Genomic DNA, 26665 nt, shown 5'->3' with positions numbered 1-26665 from the left:
AAGCGCCAGGTCGATAAACCGTAACTGGGGTCCAATGATAATCACCATATGCTACACTGGGTTATTGCCCACGCGGGTCTACGGTTTTTTATGTGGTCCTTCCCTGCTGCATCATTATGCATAGAAGCGTTGCGGACCTAACCCAGACAAACAACGTCGCTCAGAATGGGAGCTGCCACGTAGTTTAATTGGTTCGTAAAGCAGTACTTTATTTCGTTCAGGAATCTGACAGCAGCGTTAAAATCTTATCGGGAGCTCCAAAATAAATTTTGGCATCGAAGGTTGCTACTAGAACCCTTTTATCGAAATTTGCCTTGGTCTGCACGTGATTAACGTAGGTCGAGGCAGCAGGAAGCCTGTTCGCACTACATCATATCCATTGAGACGGGACAGTATTGTTCCTTTCACCTCAACGAGCTTGTCAGAATGACACAAGCACTAAGCTGCGCTGGCCTGCCGATTCTCGATTCGCAGAGCTCAGCGTGGGATCAAGCACGGTAGAGCGATCTATTAAGACACTCATCTTCTACGGGATTGCGATCCAGCTGAAACAGGGCTGATAGCAGACAATCGGCTTTCAATATCGGATGCATTGTTGAACGAGCGGCCAAATATAGGCGAGATGTTGACAAGTAACAACTACTTGGTCCTGAGCCTGATGTAGAGGGATGATCTTAGCCGCCGGCCGTTCATCTTGAAATTTCGCTCAAAGCCCAAGTGTCGTATCCGACTGCCGCTAAACGAATTTTTAGTAATATCAAGGATCGACTGGAATTGACAGGTGAGTTGAATCACGCTCGAAACCACGCTTACGCTTTTTTTGGACCTGCGTGCGTGTTTAGGCGTGACGCATCTCTAGCCGATGTCAGGTTACTGAAATCGCGTTGTCATGCAGCAATTTTGCAATACCCCTGCCCACAATTAGCACTTCTCGTGATTCTGTTGAGCACCAAGAGCAGATTTGGATCATACAAGTATAATCCAGGCTATTGATGATTCCATACACTTGGAATCAGTCAAACATCAAAGAAATAGACATTTTCTGAAAAACGCGAGCCACCTCTTACATGATTTTCACCGAACCCTTTCCTTTGAGAGCAACAGAACAAGGACATGGTGGTGGCATTGTGTTGAGCATGTTCATAGTTTGAAATGTTCTGTATTGGCATATCTGCCGACAAGTGTTATATAGATATTTAAAAGTTATCTGATTGGCAGCAACTGGTAAATCGCAGTACGGCAACTCACGCGGGACGGCCTTCCTGGCTCAGTTATTCTATTGAAAAATTCATTCATCAGTGCATATTTTCGGAATAAACCCTCTGATTATTGTAATCTGACTGACATATCGCATATCCGCTGGGCGGTTTTTTGGTTGCGGTGTGATGAAAACGGCTCAGCCCATGCTTGCTGCAGACCCTGCAGATTCCCGAATTTCGTTGACCCGGAAAGCCGTACGATCTATACTACGTGAGGCTTTGCCAACGAAAAGAACATGTCTCGATAGTATGCTATGAGCTGAACTTCAAGCTCTCGGCAATTCCTCAAGGGTTTTACTGAATGGCGGAACTAAACACCAGGGCTAGGTTGCGGAATAATATGCATGATTGATAGATCAGGAGGAGCTATTTAAGGGCCAGGTTGGTCGGTTTGAACTCCCAACTGTTCGTTCTGACCGAAAAGTTTTAAGAACTCAATGACTGTTCCTCTTGCGAAATACATCTTCCTGCGTCTTCGTTCCCTTGGTGTCGAACAAGTACTGGGCGTGCCCGGCGACTACAGCATGCCAATGCTCGACTATATCTACGAGGTCGATGGACTCCAGTACGTTGGCACATGCAACGAATTGAACGGCATCTATGCCGCCGATGGTCTCGCCCGCTCCAAGCGCATCCCTGCTGTCTTCAGCAGTACCTATGGTGTTGGTGAGCTGTGTGCCATTAACGGTCTTGCTGGCGCAAACTCGGAAGATGTCCCAATTATCCACCTCGTGGGTACTACCTCCCGTGTTTACCAGGAAAACCACTATGTCTGTCACCATGCCCCTCCCCAGATCAAGGGATACCTGCCCAATGACCACGCTATGTACGAGCAATCGAGCCGCCCTTACTGCGTTGCTGCTGAGGCCCTTTGGGATCTGAGCACTGCTACCAAGCAGATTGACCATGTGATTGCGGAATCCATTAAATGGAACAAACCCGCCATTCTGTGGGTGCCATTCGATATGGTTGGACTGCCAGTCGATGAGGAGGATCTGAAGCGTCCCCTCAACACTGCTATCGACGTTAGCCCATTGACCGATGAGGTTGTCGATGCCATTTACAATGCTCTGGACAAAGCCAAGACAGTTGCACTTCTCTCCGATATGTATGCGGAGCGTTTCAACTTGCAGAGCTACCTGCACAAGGTTCTTGACCTGACCAAGGCCTGGGGCTTCACAACATTGCTGGGCAAATCGAGTATCGATGAGTCTCACCCCCAGTTTGTTGGTTGCTATAATGGTCATCTGTGCCTTGAGGCCGTTTGGAAGAACGTCGAGGGTGCTGATTTCGTGTTCAATGTTGGCCCCAACATCACTGACTCCAACTCAGGAGGCTACAGCCGCGAAATTAAGGACGAAAAGTTGATTATGATCAACAAACAAAATGCTAAAGTCTTCGGTAAGCTTTACGAGGATGTGAACTTTGTTCACGTTCTGGAAAGACTTATTGCCAAGCTCGAATCTGGTTTCACCCCCAAGTCCGCTGAGAAACCTGTTGCTGAGTTCAGCGACGTCGAATTGAAGGGTCCGCTTCACCAGATTATGATGCCCAAGCTTCTTTCCGAAGCCGTACAGGAGGACGGATTCCTGATTGCTGAAACAGGTACTTCTCAGTTCTTCGCTATGGACGTTAAGCTCAAGAAGGGTGCCAAGTTCTTCACTCAAGTATTCTACGAGTCTATTGGATATGCTTTGCCTGCGGCTGCTGGCGTTGCTATGGGCTGCCCTGGCCGTCGTGTCACTCTTCTGGAGGGTGATGGATCTGCCCAGGTCACCGCTCAGGAAATCAGCACCATTGTTCGCAAGAAGCTTCCTGTGACCATTTTCCTAGTCAACAATGACGGTTACGCCATTGAGCGCTCGATTTGGAATGAGGATCTCGACTATAACGATATCGCCCATTGGAACTGGACCAAGGTCATGGAGGCCTTCGGTGCCAAGGAGGGCGAGGTCGAGAACTACCAGATTCGCACTGCTGAAGAATTCTTGGATCTGGTCAGGAACCCCTCTTTCCAGCAAAGCAAAAAGCCGCAGCTTGTCGAGCTCTTCTTGGAGCGTCTCGACTACCCTGACCACTTATATCTACAGGTCAAGCTGGTTGGTGAGCGCAACAAGATTAATTTCCAAAAATTCTCTGAGAAACATGACAAGTTGCCTTCCGCCTAATTTACAGCTATGATTTTTAGCTAATAGTTACATTTATCAGAGAGTCGATATATAGTTACACACATTTCTCATGTTCTCATCAAATCCCGCAAGTCAAAATCGGGCGGACACCGGCGAAGAACTATCTGCCCCTTATCAGTCAAATCTGCGCCAACACAGGAGGCTCGCATATCTGAGAAATCGGTCTGTAGTTGTTGCACTTCATCTTTGGCAACCCCATTCGAGTCGCGCGGGAGCCAGACACAAGGTCTTTGGCGCCTCAGAACAGGATGCTCGTACAGCTTGTCTGATATGAAGCTCCGTTGATGCTCTGATAGCTTGGAGAAATTGTACTCAAGGTTGTGAAATAGAATGTGCAGTTGATCGCCCACGTCAGCTGTACTTGGTGAAGTGAGAAAATCACCGGACTCTACGAAGGTTGAGGACGTCATGCTGGAGCTCGGCGACTGTACTTGGCTAGCAAGGGGCATTCTGACATCGAGGTCTAGTGACATGCATGTTAAGTAGTAGTTTGCAAAGATGGTCAAAGCTATCAAACCTGCCATTATCATGGCGTGCACGAGCAAGTTTCGTAGCAGTAAGGTTCCCAGCAGGCTGAGCTCCTGACAATAGACTCCAGATAGAAGCTGAAAAAGAGCTCTAGGATAGTATTCACCATCTGAGTTGCTTTTGGGAACATGGCAATATAGTATGCAATACTTGTAGGAGATAAACAGCAAGCAGTAGCCTATAACGGCACAAAACAGAATGACAGGGCTTATAAGCGCATAAGTGAGTGAAATAGCACACACATTCGTGAGGAGAGGGAACACACTTCCCCATGGAATAGAACTAAAATGTAAAAATACTTTTAGACGGGCTCTTGGACTCACGTGCCACAGCCCTTGCCAAGCTCTGCGCGACAAGGTCTCGATTCTTAAAAGCGCGTTACCTGATGTCATAAAGCAGCTCGCGATCAGGTACGACATGAAAAAGTTTGTTGCTCTTGGTAGACTACTGGCAAGAGATATTGCACCTTCACTAGTATTTACCAGCATGCGAACAATCAATGTGGGAAGACCAGTGGCCAAAGTTACAATCAAAAACAATTGGACAAACAAGAAAAGAAAGTAGTATTTTTGTACATCCTTTTCAATCAATGCTTGTGTAGGATATCCTTTCAATCTCGCCAAAGCACGGAAAATGTGCGGAACTTGACTTGTTAGCCACGACAGTGCAAGTGGTGAGACGATACTCGACATCATGCGCGACACCCTCGGAAACTGCAATAACCATTGGAGCTCAGGAACCAGCTGTGACAAGGTTTCCAATTGAGTTACCATGCTTACAAGGGCTATCGGGATTGCCCACCCAAAAATGAGTGTATAGTCTAGCAGAGCAGAGGTCACATGCAAAACACGTTCCAGACATGTTGGTTTGCTCAAGTTCGACCACACCACATCACTTGGATAAACCTGATCAGTATAGGACACACCTAATGTCATTTTATCTCGGCCATGGGATGTATGAATTGAACGATAAGCCATGAAGCATGCTACACGACTTTCAAACTGCACAAAGCAGGAATTGACTGGCTCGAACATTCCCTCTTGACTTTGCAACAGATAAACCTGTGAGTTTAAACGACTGAGCTCACTTTTGAACCATGCCAATGTATTTAGTTGATACTTGGTCCAGAAGCTAGCTTTAGACTCAGTGATAAAAGAACGCCAGCGAGGACCAGTCTCTATAACTTCCTCCCCAGGCGGCTCAGAAGGTTGTGAAGAGTTTTTCTGACATTTTTTTATGAGCCAGGTTTCCAGGTACTCAAGCCGTCTTAGCACTGCATCTTGCTGAGAGACCAAGTTTGACAGTTCGCTATAATCTCGGTTGAACCAGATTCGAACTATTTTCCCAGGAACCCCGTCGAAAAAAGATTGGACCGCTGCATGCGTGCGAAATTCGGGATATAATCCCTTGACAAGTAGTGTGGCAGAAGACAACGGAGCGTGATCCTCCACGGTGTATTTCGCTCGAATGTAATAATACGTTTGGAGCTCAAAGTAAATGGCAGCAAGACAGGATGTGACTGTAAAAATACAAAGCACTAAGTGGGCTGTTAGAAATCGGTTATTTTCCTCGGAAATGTTTGATATTGAGAGTTTTGCAAGCCAAGCGGTAGCTGCCGTACCACCACCGAGTATGTGGAGGGGAAGCAGCACAGGCGCCATGATAGCTGCAATTCCGCAGTTTAACAGGAGTAAAAAGATTATGAGACGCAATAGGAAATAGGCATCGAGCCCAGAATTTTGTTTGACACTTTCAAGAGGTTGTTTCAATGTGGCAGGGATCCAAGCGAAAATTTTAGAGGGTGGAGGCGTAACTCTCATTTGTTGGGGTACACTAAAAGCTTTAGGCTCGTATATTTCCCTGAAACGCTTCCGCAGTAAAGAAAAAACAATGATTTGAATAGAGAAAAGCACGAGCGAGACAAGCAGCGAGATTAAGAGACTACGAACGTTCATTCCGTATGGTCTCCTATTAGCCACATTCTCTGAGATGATAGTTATGATCTCTACCATGCGCTCTGTTTAGAAGAATAGATACTTTTGAATGCTCAAGTGGATACCTTTCCGCGCGACGGCTTGTTTCACGTCTTTGATGGGCGGTGCAAGAGATGTTGTGTTTGTTGTGTAGTACTCATTATGTACTGCGTTCAGCCTATAAACTATATACCTTTCACGGCGATAACTATTATCGCAGTAACGGCGCTCTTTACTAGCAGATAGTTCTATCAGAGCTAGCCTTGGGTAAGCGGTCGCGCTTGGTGCAACTTCAGGGTAAGCTTATGTATTAGCCAATAGCGATGGTTAGAACTCTCACACATCACCAAATGGTAAGTTGAAAGAGTATTTGACGGCCCGAACCAAGACCTAGAAAGCCACCGGAACATACGAAAGAAAATTGCCTGAATGTCCTGGACCCGTCATACTTTAATTTTGAGCAGGAAAAACTAACCCAGTCGTTCGCTTCGAGCCTTTACAACGTCGTTTTCCGCCGCAACGCGGTTTTCGTTGGATCCATCTTCGCTACTGCCTTTGTCTACGACATTGCTTTCCACAACACCGTTGACAAAATCTTCGATAGCTTGAACAAGGGCAAGCAATGGAAAGATATCCGTGGTCGCTATATTACCGCCGATGACGAGGAGGAGTAAAATGTCTCCAATCCAGCTAACTGCTCTTCCTGGTAGAGCTGTCATGATGACTGCCATTACACATTTTGTGCTCACGCCGGGCAAGGCTTTCTAAAATATATTCCTAAAGTTTCTTTAGAGCACTCTACATTCTCAGTAGATATACTTTTCGAGCCCCAGCTTTTTGCTGAGTAAGTGATCCACCTCAAGTCCTTTGATTCACAGAGTTTGCGGTGGTCTGAATCAAAAAAAGGAACAAAAGCGAAAGATTGGTCGATGGAAGCTACAGTTGAGAACTTTCGGCGACTTTTGCTGCTGATTCCGCAAGAGTTTGAGTATGACCATCGACGAATCAAGCAGATTAGAACATGTTTACGAGACTTTTTGTTCAAAGTCGCCACCGTAAACGGGAAATACATGGATTGGATCAGTGATAATGGTATTCCAGCAAAGGATATCAAGCCTGAGGACTGGATAGCGCATGAGAAAACACACAGCCACTATGGAAGGCCCTGCGTGCGAAAGTTAAGAAGGGGTGAACCTACGTTCAGATGTCTGACCTGTGGCCTTGACGAAACATGTGTTTTATGCAAATTCTGCTTCAACGAGGCAGACCATGTTGACCACAATGTTTTCGTTAAAATTGGGCATCGAGACGACGGCGGCATCTGTGACTGTGGTGACCAAGAAGCCTGGAAGGCCAAACTCCATTGCAAGGCAGAACAGGAGCTAGATTCCTTTCAGCAGGTACCTGACGAGTTGGCACACTCTCTGCTTGAGTGTTTCAGTATTGCACTGGATTTTGTTATTGATGTGTTCAGCTCTGCGCACCCGTCTCTCCAGTTTTACAATACCGCGGAACAAGTTTATGCAAACGAGCGCGATGCCGAATTGGACGAGGAGGTTTATGGTATGAAGGATACTCAGACAAACAAATACGTACTTTCGCTATGGAACGACGATCGAAGATCTGTCCAGGATGCTGTGCTGGCAATTCGTGTGGCCACTGGCCGCCCTCATGATTTTGGCTGCATGGTCGCAAACGAAGTCGATGGCCATGGTCGGGCAAGGCTAGCCGTTTCGTCTGATTGCAATCGATTGATTTTACAGAAATCAACTATAAAACTCTTCACTTCAACAATTCGAAGTGTTCGTGATTTCATTCGGGAAGAAATGTCAGATGAGATTATTCGCTGGTTGAACGATATCAGTCAAGCTCAATTACGCAACTGCGATCCGACCCTTTTAACGAGATTAGTCGGTGAGGCTCTCGCCAATCCCTGGAGGGTAGGAAACAAGTATATACGCTCAGAAGCCGGCTCTGAGGGTCCACTACCATCAGGTATCGTTGACTTCCCCGTTTCAGTTTTGAAACCTGACTACGCGCTCCCGATTTGGCGACATGCTCTACTGAATGGCCAAAATGTACCGACCGTTGATACTTTACCGCATGTGAATATCAATATTCCTGTTCAGGATGAATCATCTGAGATGACTTTAAGAACAATGTCTTACGGTGCTCTCCAGTCTCTTCAGTCTATTGATACACTTGAAATGAGTGATAATATGATACCATATTCACCAATATGGCATGATACCCCTAAGTGTATTTCCGAGCCTGGCCCTGATGCGAGAGTGAAGTATCTTCTATTTTTCGATGTAAGACTTTGGAAAACACTTCGATCAGTTCTATGTGATCTCTACCTGACGAGCATGGTTTCTAATGCCGAACTCAAGGCCAAGCTGGGTGCTATTTATGCAGGCATTTATCCTGTTATTGCTGAGCTTTATGTTATGACTGATCGCGAGCCAGAAGTCTCGATAATCACATCTTTGAGTACGCAGCTATTCACCACACCTTCTATCGCCACAGAGCTTTCTGTTGGCTCTCATTTTTCACGCTACTTTGCTGCACTGTTTACTTTATTTGACAAGAACCAGGTCGCATCTGCGTCGACTATCACCACTGACGCTAGACTCCAGATCCAATCGCCCATTTTCAGAAACCGGCGACTCGGACAGCTCTTCCATGAAATCGAATTTTTACTCAACCGAAACACGAACAAGGTGGCTGTGGTTGGTAGCCCATATCGGATGCGTCAGGCGGCAGATTTCTTGTCTCTTTTCCAGAGCTTGACACCCATGATAAGACAGCTGGACACCCATGTCGAGTACGAAAATGAGACATGGGTCTATTTCTTTACCACTATGCCTTTTGTACATCAGCTGGCAAATGCAATTGCCAGTGGTGCATTGGAGTGCACTTTCGACCAAGTACGTGAGAGCATCTCTTGTATATCTGCTTTAATGATTAGATGGTCTTACAGAACCATCGTCAAGGTCCTCATTGAAAGCAAAGTGTTTGAATACAATTCGTTGATGGCGCAGTATGGCGGTAAAGATATTCTATGCAACTACAACGCTATTACTGTGGATCGTCATCCGGTGAGTTTGCACCACCCAGTCCATGTTTTCCTGTCTTGGTTTATTGAATATTCGAGAGTGCCCACTTTAGCTGATTTGAGGGATGTTTTGTTCTCTCAAGTGGACAACATCAAAAAAGAAATTCGCACTGATGTGCCAGCAGGTCTTTTAGAAGCTCTTGTTTTCGACAGCAGCATTCGGACCATGGGCCTTTTGTCACAAATTCATGTGGGGCTATGGGTTCGGAATGGATACGCTGTACGAAGTCAGCTTACGCATTATCGTGAAACAACTCTAAGAGATCTAGCCTATTCACGGGACATTTTCATGACCCAGGTTGCGCTTGTAAGCTTGGAGCCTAACGCTGCATTTGTCCAGCTACTGCAACGATACAATATGATCGATTGGAGAAACGATTCCTTATTTGACGAAGATCAGCGGTATTATATGCTCGAAGAGTTCCTACACCTTTTGACGTTCCTTCTAACTGACCGTCTTCATCTGCTTGGATTAGATGAAATCACTCTTAAAGAGCGCTTGTTCGAGAGGGAAATTATCCAGTGTCTCACCTTCCATGCGATGAGTTTCAGCGAAATGACAAAGACCATTCCTGAAAGCATGTTGGTCTGCGAAGACCTTTTTGAACTCGTTTTGAAACGCTGTGCAGATTTCGTTCCACCCAAGGGAGTTCGGGATGTCGGTGTATACACTTTGAAACCAGAGTACCTCCAAAAGTTCGACACGCATTACACGCATTTCTCACAGGCAAAGATGGATGATGCAGAGCAGCGCATCGTCGAGAAGCTCTCTCTTCTGACGGGTGTTCCCAAAGCGCAAATCGTTCATTTACCGCCACTAGAAAAGCTATCCGAACCCTGGTGTCACCTAGGTGGATTTACAAAAACTGTGGTGTTTGCGAGGTTCATGTACGACCTGTTTGAGCCTTTCACCGAAGAGAAGGTTTCTGAAGATCCGGAGCGATCTGCGTCTGGAGACAGCTCGAAGAAATCAAAAAGTGCTGCTGCAAGAGACCACTCAGAAACCGTTGTTGGAAAAGCATTATACCTTTTACTTGTGGCTGCCCAAGATGATCTGGATACTTCTGGTGAAATCGAAAACAATGATGAAATGTTCCCTAGTATTTCAGCGTGGGCCAGCGTTCCAAATGAGCGGGGAGGTGCTTCTTTCATCGATCTTCTCCAGAGGTTGCTTCAGAAATCTCAGTATCATACACTTCACCCTCGTATCCAGCGCTTGTTCCAGCTTTTACACCAGAAGAGCCCTCTCAACATACCGAGCATCTCGGCCAGTGTTAACGATTCAGGCGAGAGTGAGGCGGAGCGGAAAAAACGAAAAGGCAAAGAGATGCGTGCTAAAGCTATGGAGGAGCTCCGTCGCCAACAAGCCTTGTTTTCAATGCAGACCCTTGAAAATATGGATGACGGTGATGATGACGACTTGGGTGACGACAGTGAAATGGCAATGGCAGAGGATGGCTCTCAAGATGGTGTTGCGTGGGAATATCCGACCAGTCAGTGTGTACTTTGTCAACTTCCGGATAATGAAGACTCAATTTTCGGTATAATGACTTACATCACGGATTCAAGGACCGCTCGCACTCAGCCGCTTGAAGACGAGTACTGGCTTGGCCAAGCTTATTCGGCGGATACGTCAAGCTTAGATACCAAACAGAATACTCCCTCACCTGCTATTCAAACACGACGTTGGAAGGAGATCCAGGGCCAGTATGTGGAAAAAATAATTGGTCCTGCTTTTCCTAACGAGCATTCGGATATCTCACAGATAGTGACGGGGTGTGGCCATGGTGTTCATTTCAAATGTTACCAAGAGCATATTCAGCAACAAAGACAACGCCCTGGTTTGACTAGAGCGACACCAGAGAATGTGTCAAAAGTCGAATATTTGTGTGCTCTTTGCCGAGGCCTGAATAACGCGTTTATGCCTGTAATGTGGAAACCGAATCGATTGAGTGCCCACCAGTATCTTCAGCTTTCTCATTCAGTGCATGACGCTTTTAGTAAAGTTCTTCGTATGGAAGAGGGGCAGTTACCACCAGGAAGCTTGATTGATGTGATAAAGCATTCCTTCAAGGAGTTGCAACCAAGATTTGTTGAGGCGTTTGCAGAATCCCAAGGATTTGATTATAGCTTCAGCCATGAAGTCCATGCAGCTGTGCTTGTTTCCATTATGAGACTAACGTCTAACCAACCAAAACCCACCACCTCTATGGGAACCAACAGGATTTTGACGCGGGCGTACAGCGCAACAGTTGCCAGTATGGAGATTGCTCTGCGCGGTGTTTCATACGAGAGCTCGGAGGGAGGTCTTGTCATCGATCAATTGTCGCAACAGTCTCTTCAATTTTTGCGTGTATTGACGCAGTTTCTTCGCAACATGCTTGGCGTGTCAATCAAACGGCAGCTTGACAACGAGCCTGCTAATTCGGAATTCCAAAAGAGCTACCCGCTTTTTGTGGGGTATAAACACAATGATTTTGAGGTAGCTCCTTTTGATACTTTTGTTGAATCCTTGTTTATTGCTGGTCCAATGTTTGATCTGGAGCCCTCGGCTTTGCTCAGAATTTATGAGTCAAGTCTTATCTGGCAATTCATTCGTTGGGTCAGAAATGTACCCAGCCTTGATGTGGTATCAGCTCCGGCAACAAACTGTCAAATTGAAGGATTACTCGCGAGCATGACTCCTCATAACCCCCGAGTGGTTTACGCAATGTTGGATAGGCACGTTACAGTCGGTTTACGTCGGGCAGCGTTGGTAATCCATGGCTTGTGTGGAGTTTACGATCCTAATGAGTATAATGGCATAATGCACTTTCCTGAGAGCGAGCGTTTATCCAAGTTCCTGCTTCTACCGGAATTGCAGAGCGCAATTATTGAACAAATGCGTCCGGAATACGGACCACTGTGGGAAGATATTAAGCTTGTTCCACCACCCTTTGGTGGCCTACACCAGTTGATTCAATTACCTGAAAGACTGGATATGTTTTTCAACGATCCGGAGCATACTGAGTTACCAAGCGATCCTACTGTCTGCCTGTTCTGTGGAGCAATTATGGGTGTACAGACCTTTGAGCGCGACCGAGGCCCCTGTAATCGCCATATTGCCCAGTGCATGGAGGTTTACGGTATGTTCCTGCAGCCTAAGCGAAACATGCTTCTCTATCTTCTACCTGACCAACGCGGAAGCTTTACCGAGGCGCCGTATCTTGACCTTCACGGAGAAGTGGACGAACATATGCGCCGTGGCAGGCCGCACTATCTGCAAGTGTCAAGATACGATAATATCACGAGGACGATTTGGCTCGAAAATGGTATTGCATCGTTCATTGCCCGAAAACTTGATGCCACCACCAATCAAGGCGGCTGGGAAACTTTGTAGATAACAGCTAAAATAAATTCTTATTTCAATTAGCTGAAGTGTGTCTATAACTTATTGTTTTAGCTCAAGCTTTTCGAACTCTTGGGCGGCCTGCTCTGCGGATGCAACCACCGCCTCTGGCGCGACAGGAGCCTGGCCACCAGGGTAGCGGGAGCCCTTATCTTTCTTGACCTTCTTGACCTTTTTGGTCTTTTCCTCGGGAGGAGGGTAGGCCTTTTGCTCGATTTCGATGAACTCGGGGTTGTCAAGCAGCATTTCACGCATTGGTTTGAGCAGACTGTTGATTGAATCGGTGACACCAATCTTGAGGTCAGCAGGAGACAGTTTCTCCTCGGCATAATCACGCTTGAGATCTTCAATATTGGTGTATGTGATTGGGCCGCCCCATTTCTCATCACGGTTAATGAAAAACTCAGGCTTACCATCGCGGATATCGCCAACGGGCAAGATGACGTACTGTACAAAGCCAATCAAACCGTTGCCCTCGACAACGCCAGGAGCAGCAAAGGACTTGGAGATCTTCTTCTTAACCACCGCAGGATCCTCGACGAGATCGATTTTAGAGTTGGGGTCGGAGGCAGACATTTTACCGCCCTGACCAAGACCGGGCACCATAGGATTCATCAAATGGGCTCTCTTTTTGTATCCCAGCGGAGGCAGATATTCTTCAGCCAGCACAAAGATCTTACGTTGATCAACACCGCCGAACTGAATGTCCACCTTAAGATACTCCTCATCTAATGCCTGCATCAATGGGTAAATAAGGCCCGACAGAGCAGGGTTGTCCGTCTGCTTGACCACTTCGGCACCAGCACGCTTGGCATCGTTCACGCTAGTGATGTTGCTCATGCGGAAAAGATCCATAACGTACTCTCCAGTAAGTTGGTAGTCCCGGCCCAGTCTGAACTCGAGTTTTTCAGTAGGCACACCAAGGGCAGTGAGCATGGCCTTGACTACCATTGAATAGTATTTGACGCGGTACTGCAAAACCACCTCATCTGGTTTTGAATCCAAAAAGGCATGCAGGTCAGCCAACAAAACGATAACAGAGCAGTCGGCTTTGAGGAAATCAGCCAGTTTGGTCATGGCTACCAGGTAGCCACAGTGAGGCTTACCGGTGGGTGCAGTGCCCCAGTAAATACGGGGATGCTCGCCATCAGCCAGGATCTTTTCAATAATCGGTTTATTGAGCACCTCCTGCAGATTTCTGGTGATAAAGTTCAAGCGTTCTTCGGCGTTCATTTTGGAGTAAGAAAAAAACCGCGAGGGGATGTTAGGCTACCTTTGAGTCATCTCCCAGCCGACGGCCATTGTCAGGTTGTGGGGATGACACACGATATGGGCAACTCGTCGTCACAAGACACGATGCTACACGAGGGCGAAGGAGGAGAATACAATGCTCCCGAATCACCTGCGCCAATAAACATAGAGGGTTCGAACCCGCCAGGGATATCCCCGCCTGTGTCGCCGCGGGTACAGCCGTTCCTTGAGGGGGAGGACCCAGACCACAGGGGCATGCCTGCAGACGCCAATAGTTCGGGTTTGCCAGTTCTGAAGCCTCTCACAAGCGAAGAGGGCAGCTCACCGCGACCACGCGCCCGTCGCCGATCCACGCTGATGCTTGAGGGCGAAGACGAGGACATTAATATGCGTGACGCCGCTGCAGATCCGGATGGTCCCATGTCTAGAGCGGCGTCAGGCGACCAGCTGGAACTGGAGCGCATGCCTGCACAGAACACTGGTTCCGAGGGACTGGTTGAGACTGTCATTGAGTGGAAGCAAGGCGGAAATGATGTCTACGTCACAGGCTCGTTCACGGGCTGGAGACAAATGATTCCTCTCCACCAAAACGAGCCTGGCAAGTTCACGGTTGTTCTGAAACTCGCCCCGGGCACCCACCGCTTGCGGTTCGTTGTTGATGGCGAGCTCAGAACGTCAGACTATATGTACACAGCTACGGACTCTATGGGCAACCTACTAAATTATATGGAGGTTCAGCCCCGTAACGGGCTTGAATATTGGGCAGTCGAAGAAGAGGAGGAGGTGCCGGAGGAGGAACTGGAGTATGTGCAGGTAATCCCCGAAATTTTTGCCAATATTGAAGCTCTGGACAGACTCTCCAGCCAAGATTTCACCACGCCGCCGCAACTGCCACCCCATCTCGATGGTGTAATTTTGAATGCAAATTGGAACGAAAAAGATAATAATTCCGTCTTACCTATCCCCAACCATGTCATTCTGAACCATCTTGCTACAACCTCAATCCGCCATAATGTTCTGGCAGTGGCCTCCGTTTCCCGTTATTCCTCCAAGTACGTCACGCAAATACTATATACGCCATTATAGTGCTATACTAGCCAAAACAGCAAGTAACATGAAATTTGATTATTATTTCCGTGATGGCGAATTTTTTATTCACTTTGCCAGCCGTTTCACGTATTTTCCGCCCACATGCACAAACCATGTGTACTGTTTAATACCCACAATAACCCTTGCGAGCGCTGCGTATCAGCTTACCAATGGCTAGTCCTGTTGAACCAGGTGTCAAGGTCGGATGGCTCAACCGACACACACCTACGAACGGGTTTTTTTCGAGCAAACAGCAAGGGTACCATTGGAAATTGGTTAAATCATGTTTGATGAACGGACAGCTTTCTGTGTCCTCTGCGCAGTCTTTAGGCATTCGCGCGTTCGACCCGTCTCTGGAGCCGCAAAGCACACCTGCGTGCTCGCCGCTCGTTTCTGGGGTGGCCAGTTTACATATTGACCATCCCTCGAACCCATTGCATGAAATACAGGACGTGAGTTTGTCGCACAAGAGCGCTGAACCTCACCCAGAGCTTGTCCTCGATCCGGACACCCATGAGGTCGTGGACGGGTCCTGTGAGGCTCTTTGCCACTATGTGCTGTTTTCGACTGCCGATCACGAAACACTGGCTGCTATTATTATAACTTTGCCTTTTTATGGCACGCTTTCGTCCAACTTAGCTATTCTCAAGGAGTACTGCGACCTGGTGGCTTCGCGACAGCTCGGTGACCCCAACTCCGCACTGCCGTCACGCGTCCAGCTCATCATCCACACCCTAATCGATGCTACACCAGGTGTTGTTTTAAACCAATCCAGCCACCTCGGTCTGCAGCAGCTTGCAACTTCTCTTGGGACCGTCGATGAGCACACGTCTACCGCGCTCAAATTGGAAATTTACAAATGCCACGAATCTCTCACAAATTTGCTCAAAGGGCCTCAGCAAACGGCGTTTGGTGGTAGTCTCAACACCCATATTCTCGAACGAGTCCAGCAGCTGCAATCCTTGCCTGACCTTGTCATCCCCCCAGAGCTATTCCTTGACCCGGAATTTATCGATGCTTTGGCCTATCAAACAGCCCATTATCACAGATTCCTATGGCAGCAGTGGTCACCATTAGTTGATGTCTCTCTTATTTTCCATCGCTCACATGATCCAAACGCTGCATGGCAGTACAATGCGCTGATGTTCGACTTGACAACTCCGCACTTTTTGGGGCGGATTTTACTCAATCACATCATCAATTCAAAACTTCAAGCTTCCCAGAGAGGTTCACTTATACAGCAATGGATTCTACTTGGTGAAAAACTTCATGAACTCGGGGATATTGTTGGCTGGGTAGCTATCGTTACCACTATGTGTCGCACACCGATATTACGCCTCAAAGATACATGGGCCTATGTTGACCCTGTATTAAGAGCAAAAGTTAGCAATGATTGGGCGTTTGAAGCGTTTGAGCTCGACAAACGCTCCAAAATGGACTTGTTGTCAAAAACAACCTTCAGAGCTTCAACAGATGATATGGGCGAATCATATCCAAATTCGCGGTGTGTACCGTACTTTGGTGATATTATTGTATCTATTGTTGGGAAAACGGATTTCCAGCAGGTACGACAGATTATCGAGCGAGCTAGTGGCGTAGTGGATGGCTGGCATTTCTACTTTGACAACGCCCCAGATATGGAGAACCCTCCTCCTGATGTACCAGTTGAGCCAATATTTCAACAACTTCTGAGTCGTTGGGCAAATCTATCCTCTACTTCTCCGGACCTTTTGTTATCTTTAGAGGCCGCTTCCCTCTCTCTTGAACCAAAACCTCTCGGTCATTATCTCAACTATCACTACAATCAGACATTGCCACTTTTTAATGGTAGCTTTTTACCGGTCATGTTCACTGAGGTGTGCCCTAGTTTCAAGCTTTTTTCACGAACATCACTCATGACTGCAGCTTCTACCTACTGCAGATCTTTGAGTCAGAACTCGTCGTTCTTACGCTCCCCAAATCCCGGTACTACCACTGAGCTCCGGACTGGTGTGCGCAGTAACATCTCTAGCCCGAACTCGATGAGACGGCCTCTACCTACTCGTTCTAACTCTTTCCCCCCTCCCACAACCGGAAACAGAGAGCTTGAGTTGGGTACTCGAGAATATATGATGGAGAACCAATCTGGGCACGTCCTGGTCAAGAGCATTCGTGATCTATTGAATATGGGAATAAAAACGCACGCAGTCGACAGTAATCTGGTCTTCAAGTCTTTTGAGGAGGACCTACAAGGCTCTCGAACCTCATCAATTATTGAGAATCTCGGCCGCCGCAGTATGATGTTTGACAGTAATAGACTCTCAATTCAAAGTTTGGAGCTTGCTCGCTTGTCACAGGAACAAAGCACTCGGCCATTAAATATTGTGGTGAAAGCTGCTTCCTTGCCTCGTCTTGTGGATGTACTCGTACTAGGAACTACAGAGTTTACACCTCCTGGTAGCAGCTTTTCTTTCAAAATGGATCTGCCATTGCATACGGAAACTTTCTTTGCTACTTTCAGAAGTTTCTGTTCTCCCCTTGAGCTATTGTCAATGATCCGAACGCGCTTCCAAGCTGCCTCAGGTGCGGCAATGTCGATCCTGAATAGGTCCAATGATCCCAATGAGTCTTTCCCGCAATGGAAGGTATATCCTGACGATGTTTTACAAAACCCTCAGGTTGTTGGTATAATGTCTCAAATTTACACGAACATTCTTGAAGCAATTCAATTCTGGGAGTCAAAACACTTTGTTGATTTCGCTGCCGATAGTATGCTTAGGAACAACACGACTGTTCTTTTAAGTGATATATTGAATCGCACCAGCGAACCTGTGTTCTCAGATGGCTTGCAGGATCTCGCCAGACGGGTGTACGCTTATTTCACGAAGCAATGCTTCCAGATCACTTCCCCACTGCCTCAACTTAGAGCAATTCCAAAGCCCGTAGGCCGTCACTTGGTACCCCTCATGGGTGGGCAGCAATTGCAGCTTTCTAATGATAGTCTTGTCCCTCTCGAAAAGTACCTAGAGGATTTGGATGTACTGGTTGCTGATGTAGTGAGCAGAGTTACCATGCAAGACTGGATGCAACTTTTCGAGGCCTTAGAGCTGCAGGTTTCGGATACTACCGCGCTCTTCAATTATTCGTGGTCTTCGAATACGAATGAAGAAACTCTTCCCGTCGGTAATATTTACACCTATCTGTCAACTTTGTACCGGACGTCTCCTGACCACTCATTTGTCAAAACGCTTCCCCCTGCCGTTCAAGAGCTTATCAAGTTGCATCATAGTATGGCTGATTATTTCTGCCACCAGGTGAGTGACCCGTTGCTTCATCTGACAGGCCAAGATCGTGTCCAGCGTATGACTGCCATCTTGAAGATGCTTGGGATTCTCCGGACTCGTATGCGATTTTTGGATATGTTCCCTGAAGCCAAAAACGATGGTATTTCAAGAGTTCCTTCATTTTTAGAAACCGCCATCATCGATGGCATTCTTCGTCCGGAGTCGCGAATGTACAATATTGCTTGGCTTAATGCAGGAGCTAGGGTGGCTACCGACTGCGACGGGTTTGATCCCCAGATTGACGATCTTCCCAATGCGTGTACTTTGTTTATTCCTGTCATTCCAATTGAGAGGCTTTCTAGCAAAACTGATCATATTGAGCCCATTACGCCGTGTGTGGGTTGGATCATTGAACGTCTATTGGAAATCGTTTGCTATATTCCCAATATGGCTGTAGACACTCCTGAGCTCATCAACTTCGACAAGCGTCGATATGCATTCAATTTGGTGAAGAACCTGCGAAGTGAGATCCTTTTTGGTAGCGATTTCAATGACGAGCTACTCGCCAAGTTATACACACAGTACGACTTTATTGTGAACCCTGATACACGTCTCTACCAATGGGACCGCAAGGCAATCAAGGAAGCTGCAAATCGTGAGACAGTAGGTGTGAGCAAGACAATGCTAAAGCAGCGTGTTTTCACTACGTACATCAGTTCTGAGCAGGCGAAAATTAAGGCTGAACAGCGGCAATACGACGTGTTTGTGGAAACTCAAGCTGCAATGCCCCGCTCTACTTCTGCTTATGCCCTTCGTGAGCGGAGACACTCTCGCATTGCACGCCCCCTATCTACGATTAACTCGGGAACGCCCGGAAACCCCCCTACGAATTCAGCTGGGTCCACGCACTCATCCGGATCATCCTCAAGAGCTTCTCGCTCTTCACGACTAGGGGGCTTTTTGCGCGCGGTGCGACCGTTATCTATGGCATTTTCGTCATCTACTGGAACAATATCTCCGTCAAATAGTGGGACTCCGACTTTGTCTCAAAGTGCCACTAGCGGTTCTCTGAATTTCGTGCCAGCAAATACTCTGCCGGATATCTCCACCATTGAAGGGTCTCAGTTGAAGCAGGTTCTTACGTTGGATATGGCCGACTGGGTTCCAAAAGGGCCAGGACGCGAGCATACCATCAGGTTGGTTGCGGCGAACGGATCATCGGCTGAGCACATATTCCAAGCCCTCAACGAACGGGATGCCCAGCACTGGGTTGTCGAACTTGAAAAGAGTCACAGGGCGTCTTTGGCACATCGCATGTCGCAACCGGGATCTTCGCAAGTATTTGGTGTTCCACTGGATATCTTAGCTGCCCGCGAAAAGCGTAATGTTCCTCTGGTTGTCGAAAAGTTGCTGTCGCATATTGAAAAATATGGGCTTGAAGATGTTGGGCTATACCGTATTTCTGGTTCTGTTGGTGCCATAAACAGCCTCAAGCAGGCCTTTGACAGAGGTGACGACGTTTCGGAAGACGATGAGCGGATGGCCGACGTCAATGCAGTGGCCGGATGCGTCAAGCTCTATCTGCGTGAGTTGCCTGAATCGCTCTTGACTCAGGCTCTATTTGGCCAATTCATCTGGTGTGGGTCAGTCTCGCCGGAGTCTTCGAGAGTCGACACCCTCAGGAAGGTGATTCAGCAGCTGCCTGCGCCGAACTATGCTGTCCTGCGCCGGCTGATGAGACACCTTGCTAAGGTCGTCGAGCACGAGGAGCTCAACCGGATGTCTGTTCCTAATCTTGCTATTGTTTTCAGCATGAACTTCCTGCCGCCTACAGAGGTAGATGGCATGAAGGCGATGCAGAGTATCGTAAAGACGATGATCCAGAATGAGCGGGAACTCTTTGATTCTTGATGAGTTATTTAATATAAAATTTACTGGCATAGCATTCCATAACTGACAGTTTATTTTGCTTTTCGCGCATGTCCGCGAGGTTCTTCTTCTTCCCCACAGCTCCGTCCTCTTCCGAGCCGTTTGATGTTAGGGTATGCGGTTGTCGATGCTGCCCGCGCAACTATGGCTGGCTCCTGCACGTCCCATTAGCAAATAGGAAAGTCCGGCTGTTTTGGCTCGCGTGATTTGGGTTAGGGTACACCCCATAACATCAGGAAAACCGGTTCTTTTAAATTTTGGGAGTTGTGGTTTGCCGAAATTCTTTTTTCGACCGTTACCATTTAAAACTTCCTAAATTGGAAAAGTACGTCGGCTACTGCTAAGCATGTCGTTCAAGTTTGACTGGCAAAATTTTGCCAACGAAGAGCAGTTCCTCTCCAGAGTTAAGGGGCTGTTAACCAATGCGCTGAACAAAAAGAAACCTCCGATTATCGTGGACACTATTACCGTTCAAGAGCTTGAATGGGGGTCTGAGTCGCCATCTTTGGAAATTTTGGAGGTCGGTGACCTCGCTTCCGATAGATTCAGGGGAATCTTCAAGCTGAATTACTCTGGCAGCGCGCGAATAACATTGGCCACAAAAGTTCAGGCAAATCTGCTGAATGTGTACGCGGCCGCAGCACCAAAGTTTACAATGCCAGATTTTGTCAGTGCTCAATCGTCGTTCTCGATTCCGTTGAATCTGACATTGAGCGATTTTGTTTTGAGCGGAATCGTTATCCTTGTATTTTCCAAAGCTAAAGGCTTGACGCTCGTTTTCCGCAACGATCCGCTCCAAAGCATTCGTGTAAGCTCTACCTTTGACCATGTACCAGCGATTGCTTCCTTTTTACAGTCCCAGATTGAAACCCACATGAGGACACTGTTCCGCGAAGTCCTGCCGGCCCTGCTCTATGCTTTGAGCTTGCAATGGACACCCAACCAGTTTGAGCACCATCTTCTTCCTGAGAACCGCAGTGAGCCGGTTAAATTTGTTGATATCGATGAAGAAAAACACTTCAGTTTGGTGAATATATTAAGATTGGAGGCCATGTCGCAGTCTCGCCACACCCTGGCCATATCTCCCTTGAAAATTCCTACTGCAATTTACAGAGCTGAACTGTATCGCCGCCAATGCCGTGATAATGAGCGCCCCGTGGGCTTGTTGGGAGATGCAATGTACGACCATGTTCATGATCAGGCCACTCGCATTGCCTCCCACTCTAATCACAAGCCGAAGCGCCGGGTTATCAAGATCCAAAAACCTGCTGCTGAAAAGCCCTCTCCAGTTTCATACTTCCCTGTTGTCACGACCCCTCCTCAGAGGCCTACATCAGCTCCTCCCGTTGTTTCTGATGAGGTCGCAACGCTAGGAGATCCCATCGACATCAAGTCTGAACTGACCCCCACGAAACCTGCTACACCCAAGAAGGCTGTACTCCCGGCAGCTACACAAAGCTCACCAACCAAACAGACACGTGAGCAATTGGTCAAGGAAACCAAGGCTTTGATCTATTCTCTCAAAAGACATGAAAGAAAACTTGCGAAACCTGACCAGAAATCTCCTGTTATTTATCCCGTTGAAGAAGGACCAGAAGATCTTCCTCCGGCCTATGTGGCCTAAGACGAAGGTAACTGTGTTCTTTTATATATATTTTATACAATATTTATTTCGATTTACTCTTCAAACTCCAGACCCTTGCGAGCAAGGTCAAGTGCACCTTCCATAGTCTTGTTGCCACCGATGAAGCCAGAAGCATGAACGAAAACACCACCTGGGATACCTGAAGCCTCAGAGAGAGTATCATCACGGAGTCCTCGCCAAGGAGACGGAAGAGGTTTGCGAGACTCGAACGAGCCCTTGAAAACTGGCACGGCCTGGACACGAACAGAGTCGCCAGTCTTGTAGACCACGTAAATGATCTTACCGCCAAGCTCTTGCTCAAGTGTGTGGACATGGCTATTCCAAGGAACATAGTTCTCGAAAACAAGTAGGCGTCCCTCCGGGTCATACTTGGTTCGCTCCTCGAAGGCCTTCTTGACCAGATCACGAGCTGGGTACCAACTAAGACCCTGATTCCGAACTTCCAGCTCGAATGCCATGCCCATCAAATCTGAAGCCTTCTTGAATTGAGCGTCATACACCGCATCGCTTTCGTCTTCAGTCCATAGAGGCTGCATGTTGCCAACGACGGCACGAAGAGTCGTCGAGTAGGTATTGAAACGCGCTTGCTCATCGTGCGGATTAACACCGTTATCATAAGCATCAACAGGCTCGATAAAACTATCGTAAACACGATTGTAGATGGCATTCACAACGTTACTATCTGCAGTAGTCTCGAGGACCTTGGCAACGACATCGCGGCCAAAGTGCTTGTAAACCAAACCAGCAGAACTCAGTTTGGTCGTCTTATGCTCCTCGGAGAAAGTGGTAGTGAATTCCCGCTGGTGGTGGTCAAAGTACTTTGGTGGCTCGTATTTTCCGCCAACATCAACAACAATATCACACTCATCAAGAATGGCATTGTTTCGGCTGCGCACTACTTCGGCATCCTTGAACTTGGGTAAAAGCTTAAGCATATAAACTGCTAAAGCTTCATCGGCATGGAACGTGCCGCTGTGTGTACCAATCTTGACCATTATTTGGCGAGAAAAATTCAATGTGACTAGTAGCCTTTGTCTATGATTTATATAATTGTTATAATTTAATTTTCATTGGTTACTAATATGTTGTGCTCTATTTGGTAATAAATATTTTTAAGGAAACTATTAATTACATAATTATCAAAATCTCAAGAGTACCTGGAACACCTAATCCCTACTAAAATAGATAATAGTATTGAAGTACTTTCAAGATTTGTTCATTCCCTTTACAATTTACATGTATTTTTACACAGACATAGCTGCCTGTTTTTACATACAGTCATTGAGGAGGAGTTTTTTTCGCCCAAATAAAGCTTTCAGTTAAACTCCCTGTAACATGCTACTCAGACTACAGCTTAGCTAGTGACATCAACCTACTACAGGACCAAATTATGACAAGCCGCGGAAAAGCTCTCCGTCGTAGTACAAGCTGAATATGCACGACAAGAATAGCACCCCTAAGCAGCCGAACGATCACCCACCCAAGGTCGGCATGTTGCTGCACGTGTATGCAATTACTCTGGTTGGTTCATCCCGCAACCAGCACTTGAGCTGCTTGGGCTTGGTGCTGGTAGTACAGAGTGATAGTAGCGCACCTTAAAGCTGTGATGCCTGCACCTTGTATTCTTCCACAGCGTTTTCAGCGCCCTCCTTACGACCACATTCAATGGCAACGAATGTTGCAAATTCCACATTACTCCAATAGTCAAAATGCGCAGTGAAAATTTTAAAGTATTGGTTCTCGAATGTGCGAGGTCCTACAGGAAGTATCCAGTCAAGTTGCCCATAGTCGTTGAGCATTTTCAGCTCAGGGGTAGATTCAACTGTCTTGTTAGTAGCCCGAGCTCGATTGAAAATCGAAAAAGTTCGTTTCTCATCCTTAGCGGCTGCGTAATTTAACACACGCGGCCTTTTGACTGGATTCCCTTTGACTGTAGGACTCAGTAAAAATGCAAAAACATCAGAATGGTTGATCAAATTATAAAAGCTCTCAGCTGCAAAACAGCCCAAGGTTGGCTCGGTAGTGGTCGCCAAGGATCTCGGAATTATGTTTGCATGTTGAAAATGCAAAAATAATGCCAACGGACTGCCAGTTGTGAAAAAGCATTTTGTATTGAACCTCAAACGTCCACCCTCACTCCGCCAATCGTTCGGCTGTTCGCTCAACAAATCTGCCACAATCAAGCTGCCCAAAGAATGGCCAATCAAATTCACTTTTCCTTTCTCAGAAAATGATGGATTGTATTGACAAACCAAGTCGTAGAGTCTGTTTGCCTCAGCTGAAGCGGCTTCCAATATGCTAGACCGATGATGTGACATGTAATACGGCAGGTCCATGAAAATATCGGTTATAGCACGCCGGATTAAAGGAATAGTAGGAGGAGATATATCCTCTAGGGGAAAGCTATCTTTATCGTCTTGAAAGGATAGTGCGGCTCTCCAATTTACCGGTAGGACTAATAGATGCGTACTGGGTGAAACATGCTCCGATACTGGCTTCTTTTGGAGCTGTGAATGGATAAGTACCCGTAACGATTCTATTGCATAGGTAAAATTCACAGATTCAATCTTCTCACTCAGTTTTTGACCTATTCCGTGAAACACCAGGATAAGAGAGGTAACCTCAGGCGGTTTGTAGCCAATGAGCTGGAAGGGCTGCTCGGTCATTCCATGAAGTTTTTGATACTGTATCCAATCAAACGGAACTAAAGTTTGGCAAACATCTTTTGGTGCTTTGTGTAGTATGAGGTCGTTGGCTAACCTTTTGCATACGTTGAATCGGTTTGTCGAAAACAGGTGAGCTACTCCATCGGAGCCAGGCTCAAAAAGAATGGTTACGTCCAAAGGCTGGCTGCCCTGGAGAAATGTTACTCTGACCGCGATAATATTGAGAATTTCCGGAGTAAGTCTTGCTGATTCCACAGTTTCTAGATATTCACTGGTCCATGGCTTTAGTTTATCGTAAAGGGCGCATATTTCCGTATCCCAGTCTGGAGCCACTGGTGTTTGTGTACTTGCAAAAACCCATCGGCCATAATGCACATGGGCCGGGTGAACCACGCGCGACCAATATATTGGCTCTAATACTTTCAAGTCTTTAACGTGATATAACATTTGCATAAATCCCACAGGTACAGACCCTTTTGCGCCGGTACTGGCTGCCTCAGCCAGGCGCTGGTTGTCATTCGGGTTGAAGGCCCTCCAACCAGATACAGGGTTTATCAACCGATAAAAGGTTGTAGTAGCAAACTGAGTCTGGGCAGAGCTTTCGGCCTTATTTGGAAGCGCGCAATCAGTATCAATCGCAACCACTGCATTGTGGAAATACCACCCGCCGTTCATGTTGGAAAGATCAGTGTACAACAAGCTAACAACAATGCAACTAAATTTCGCCAACTAATTACTGCGTCACATTAGCGCCTTGTGCAGGACCGCCCATACTTGACATGTGCACGCTAAACAGTTGACGTAGCGAGGACAAGGCGTTCATATAAAACTATAGTCAAGACTCGAAATTAAAGAGCATAACGGAACTCAGGATTTTCTTTATCTGTTAGATCTGCAGCGATTGGGTCTTTGATATGATCAGGAAGCTTCGCGTTGACACTCTCACGTCTCCGGTTTTCAGCCATGTTGAAGTAGATGTAAAGAGCCTGACAGACTAGACAGATAATAGACGAAACTGCCATCACAACTTTTGCGGTTTGATAGACAGGCTTTTCTGATGCCTTGAAAGTTTGGGGGCCAATTAGGTTGCCAACACAAAAGCCGATCAAAACAATTCCGCTTGTCCACAGTTTTTTGGTGTGGCCAGCCGAGTTGGAACTAACCCAGGATATGACTGCAATGTAAGGAACAAAAGATAGCCAGTTCCACAAGAAGAAACCGGCTAGTTTAGACGCATTATTTGGCCCCCAAGCTAATAGACACATACACATTACTGTTGTAGCTGAGCCAAAGATCGCCGGAATCCAGCGGCTTTTAGTGAAATAAAAGTGAAACGCTAGGGCACTTAGTGTGCATCCCACCAGCATGACACCACCAGATGGAATATCCATGAGAATAGACGATCTCGTAGAAGTGAATCCAAGGCCCTTGATGAGAAGAACAGAGAAGCTAGTAAGTCCACCATTAGGAAGACTACTGAAAAGGGCGTAAATGAAATGTAACCAAGTGTTATAATCCAAAAGTGTTTCGCGAACTTGATACCATTTGAACTCTCTAGTTCCATATCCTTGCAGATTCTGCCTTGTGCGCTCGATGTGGACTTGCCTCTCTTTTTCAGTCAGAAACCATGCTTGGGGTGGGCTATCGGGGATATGTAGCCAAAAAAGAATACCAAAAACAATAGTTATGGCACCCAAAATAATGAAAAGCAGTCGCCAACCTGCAATGGGCAAACTGTGACTCTCTTCGCGAACGACCAGACCATATCCCATCAAGTCTACTACGATGGCACCAAAACCACAAAAGCCAAAAATAAGACATATACGAGAAAACTGTTCGGTACGCTTATACCACTGCGACACAATTACTAGAGATGACGGTGTAACAACACCTTCCAAAGCACCAAGCAGGACTCGTGTTGTAATGTAACCGGCGTAGTTTTGAGATGCTCCGCTGGTAGCCAGAACTACGCCCCACAAAGTCATGCACACAGCTGTGACTTTTGCAATAGGGAACCGTTGCATTATGTAGTCCAAGGGTAGCTCGAATACAAGGTATCCCAAATACACGGACGAGCCGACCCACGAAAACATCGACCCTTCCATTTTGAGATCTTCTTGGATTCCCATAACAGCACCCAGACTCACGCAAACCTTGTCCATGAACTGTATAGCATAAAACACCGCTAAAAACGAACAAACATAAATATCCGCTTTCACCAATAACCTACGGTCAATTGCTTTTGTCAGTGTTGGCCCTAACGTTGAGCCCACTTCAGTCTCGGAGCTGCTCTCCGAAACCACGAACTGAGTCTTCTTGTCTTTTACTGAATCCATTAGTGTTGGTTTTACGTGGTGGAATCGTTATATA

At 46.8% G+C, this 26665-nt stretch overlaps 11 protein-coding genes across 11 annotated transcripts; 6 read left to right on the top strand and 5 right to left on the bottom strand.

Annotated features, from left to right (window-relative positions):
* Window positions 1–1696: 1696 nt before the first annotated feature.
* On the top strand, window positions 1697–3427 carry B9G98_04500 (Transaminated amino acid decarboxylase; the record flags this gene model as incomplete). Its single annotated transcript, XM_024811057.1, has 1 exon — window positions 1697–3427. The coding sequence occupies one exon, from the start codon at window positions 1697–1699 to the stop codon at window positions 3425–3427; it is 1731 nt and encodes a 576-aa protein (XP_024666825.1).
* A 68-nt stretch (window positions 3428–3495) lies between these two features.
* B9G98_04499 (Uncharacterized protein RSN1) lies at window positions 3496–5931 on the bottom strand (the record flags this gene model as incomplete). The annotated part of the gene is made up of 1 exon (XM_024811056.1): window positions 3496–5931. One exon carries the CDS (start codon window positions 5929–5931, stop codon window positions 3496–3498), a length of 2436 nt encoding a protein of 811 aa, XP_024666824.1.
* Window positions 5932–6272: 341 nt separating this feature from the next.
* Window positions 6273–6623, top strand: B9G98_04498 (Cytochrome b-c1 complex subunit 9; the record flags this gene model as incomplete). Its single annotated transcript, XM_024811055.1, has 2 exons — window positions 6273–6302; window positions 6429–6623. 2 exons carry the CDS (start codon window positions 6273–6275, stop codon window positions 6621–6623), a joined length of 225 nt encoding a protein of 74 aa, XP_024666823.1.
* Window positions 6624–6878: 255 nt separating this feature from the next.
* On the top strand, window positions 6879–12443 carry B9G98_04497 (E3 ubiquitin-protein ligase ubr1; the record flags this gene model as incomplete). Its single annotated transcript, XM_024811054.1, has 1 exon — window positions 6879–12443. One exon carries the CDS (start codon window positions 6879–6881, stop codon window positions 12441–12443), a length of 5565 nt encoding a protein of 1854 aa, XP_024666822.1.
* A 51-nt stretch (window positions 12444–12494) lies between these two features.
* Window positions 12495–13685, bottom strand: B9G98_04496 (Tyrosine--tRNA ligase, cytoplasmic; the record flags this gene model as incomplete). The annotated part of the gene is made up of 1 exon (XM_024811053.1): window positions 12495–13685. The coding sequence occupies one exon, from the start codon at window positions 13683–13685 to the stop codon at window positions 12495–12497; it is 1191 nt and encodes a 396-aa protein (XP_024666821.1).
* Window positions 13686–13781: 96 nt separating this feature from the next.
* On the top strand, window positions 13782–14789 carry B9G98_04495 (SNF1 protein kinase subunit beta-3; the record flags this gene model as incomplete). Its single annotated transcript, XM_024811052.1, has 1 exon — window positions 13782–14789. The coding sequence occupies one exon, from the start codon at window positions 13782–13784 to the stop codon at window positions 14787–14789; it is 1008 nt and encodes a 335-aa protein (XP_024666820.1).
* A 173-nt stretch (window positions 14790–14962) lies between these two features.
* Window positions 14963–19966, top strand: B9G98_04494 (GTPase-activating protein BEM2/IPL2; the record flags this gene model as incomplete). The annotated part of the gene is made up of 1 exon (XM_024811051.1): window positions 14963–19966. One exon carries the CDS (start codon window positions 14963–14965, stop codon window positions 19964–19966), a length of 5004 nt encoding a protein of 1667 aa, XP_024666819.1.
* Window positions 19967–20330: 364 nt separating this feature from the next.
* Window positions 20331–21608, top strand: B9G98_04493 (Mitochondrial distribution and morphology protein 34; the record flags this gene model as incomplete). The annotated part of the gene is made up of 1 exon (XM_024811050.1): window positions 20331–21608. The coding sequence occupies one exon, from the start codon at window positions 20331–20333 to the stop codon at window positions 21606–21608; it is 1278 nt and encodes a 425-aa protein (XP_024666818.1).
* Window positions 21609–21661: 53 nt separating this feature from the next.
* B9G98_04492 (hypothetical protein) lies at window positions 21662–22624 on the bottom strand (the record flags this gene model as incomplete). Its single annotated transcript, XM_024811049.1, has 1 exon — window positions 21662–22624. The coding sequence occupies one exon, from the start codon at window positions 22622–22624 to the stop codon at window positions 21662–21664; it is 963 nt and encodes a 320-aa protein (XP_024666817.1).
* Window positions 22625–23224: 600 nt separating this feature from the next.
* Window positions 23225–24970, bottom strand: B9G98_04491 (hypothetical protein; the record flags this gene model as incomplete). The annotated part of the gene is made up of 1 exon (XM_024811048.1): window positions 23225–24970. The coding sequence occupies one exon, from the start codon at window positions 24968–24970 to the stop codon at window positions 23225–23227; it is 1746 nt and encodes a 581-aa protein (XP_024666816.1).
* A 173-nt stretch (window positions 24971–25143) lies between these two features.
* On the bottom strand, window positions 25144–26631 carry B9G98_04490 (hypothetical protein; the record flags this gene model as incomplete). The annotated part of the gene is made up of 1 exon (XM_024811047.1): window positions 25144–26631. The coding sequence occupies one exon, from the start codon at window positions 26629–26631 to the stop codon at window positions 25144–25146; it is 1488 nt and encodes a 495-aa protein (XP_024666815.1).
* Window positions 26632–26665: the final 34 nt, after the last annotated feature.

The sequence above is a fragment of the Wickerhamiella sorbophila genome, assembly GCF_002251995.1.
Source record: "Wickerhamiella sorbophila strain DS02 chromosome Unknown contig2, whole genome shotgun sequence".
NCBI classification, from domain to species: Eukaryota; Fungi; Ascomycota; class Dipodascomycetes; order Dipodascales; family Trichomonascaceae; genus Wickerhamiella; species Wickerhamiella sorbophila.
Note: the sequence above shows the minus strand (reverse complement) of the source record. Positions and strands in the feature narration are given on the sequence as shown.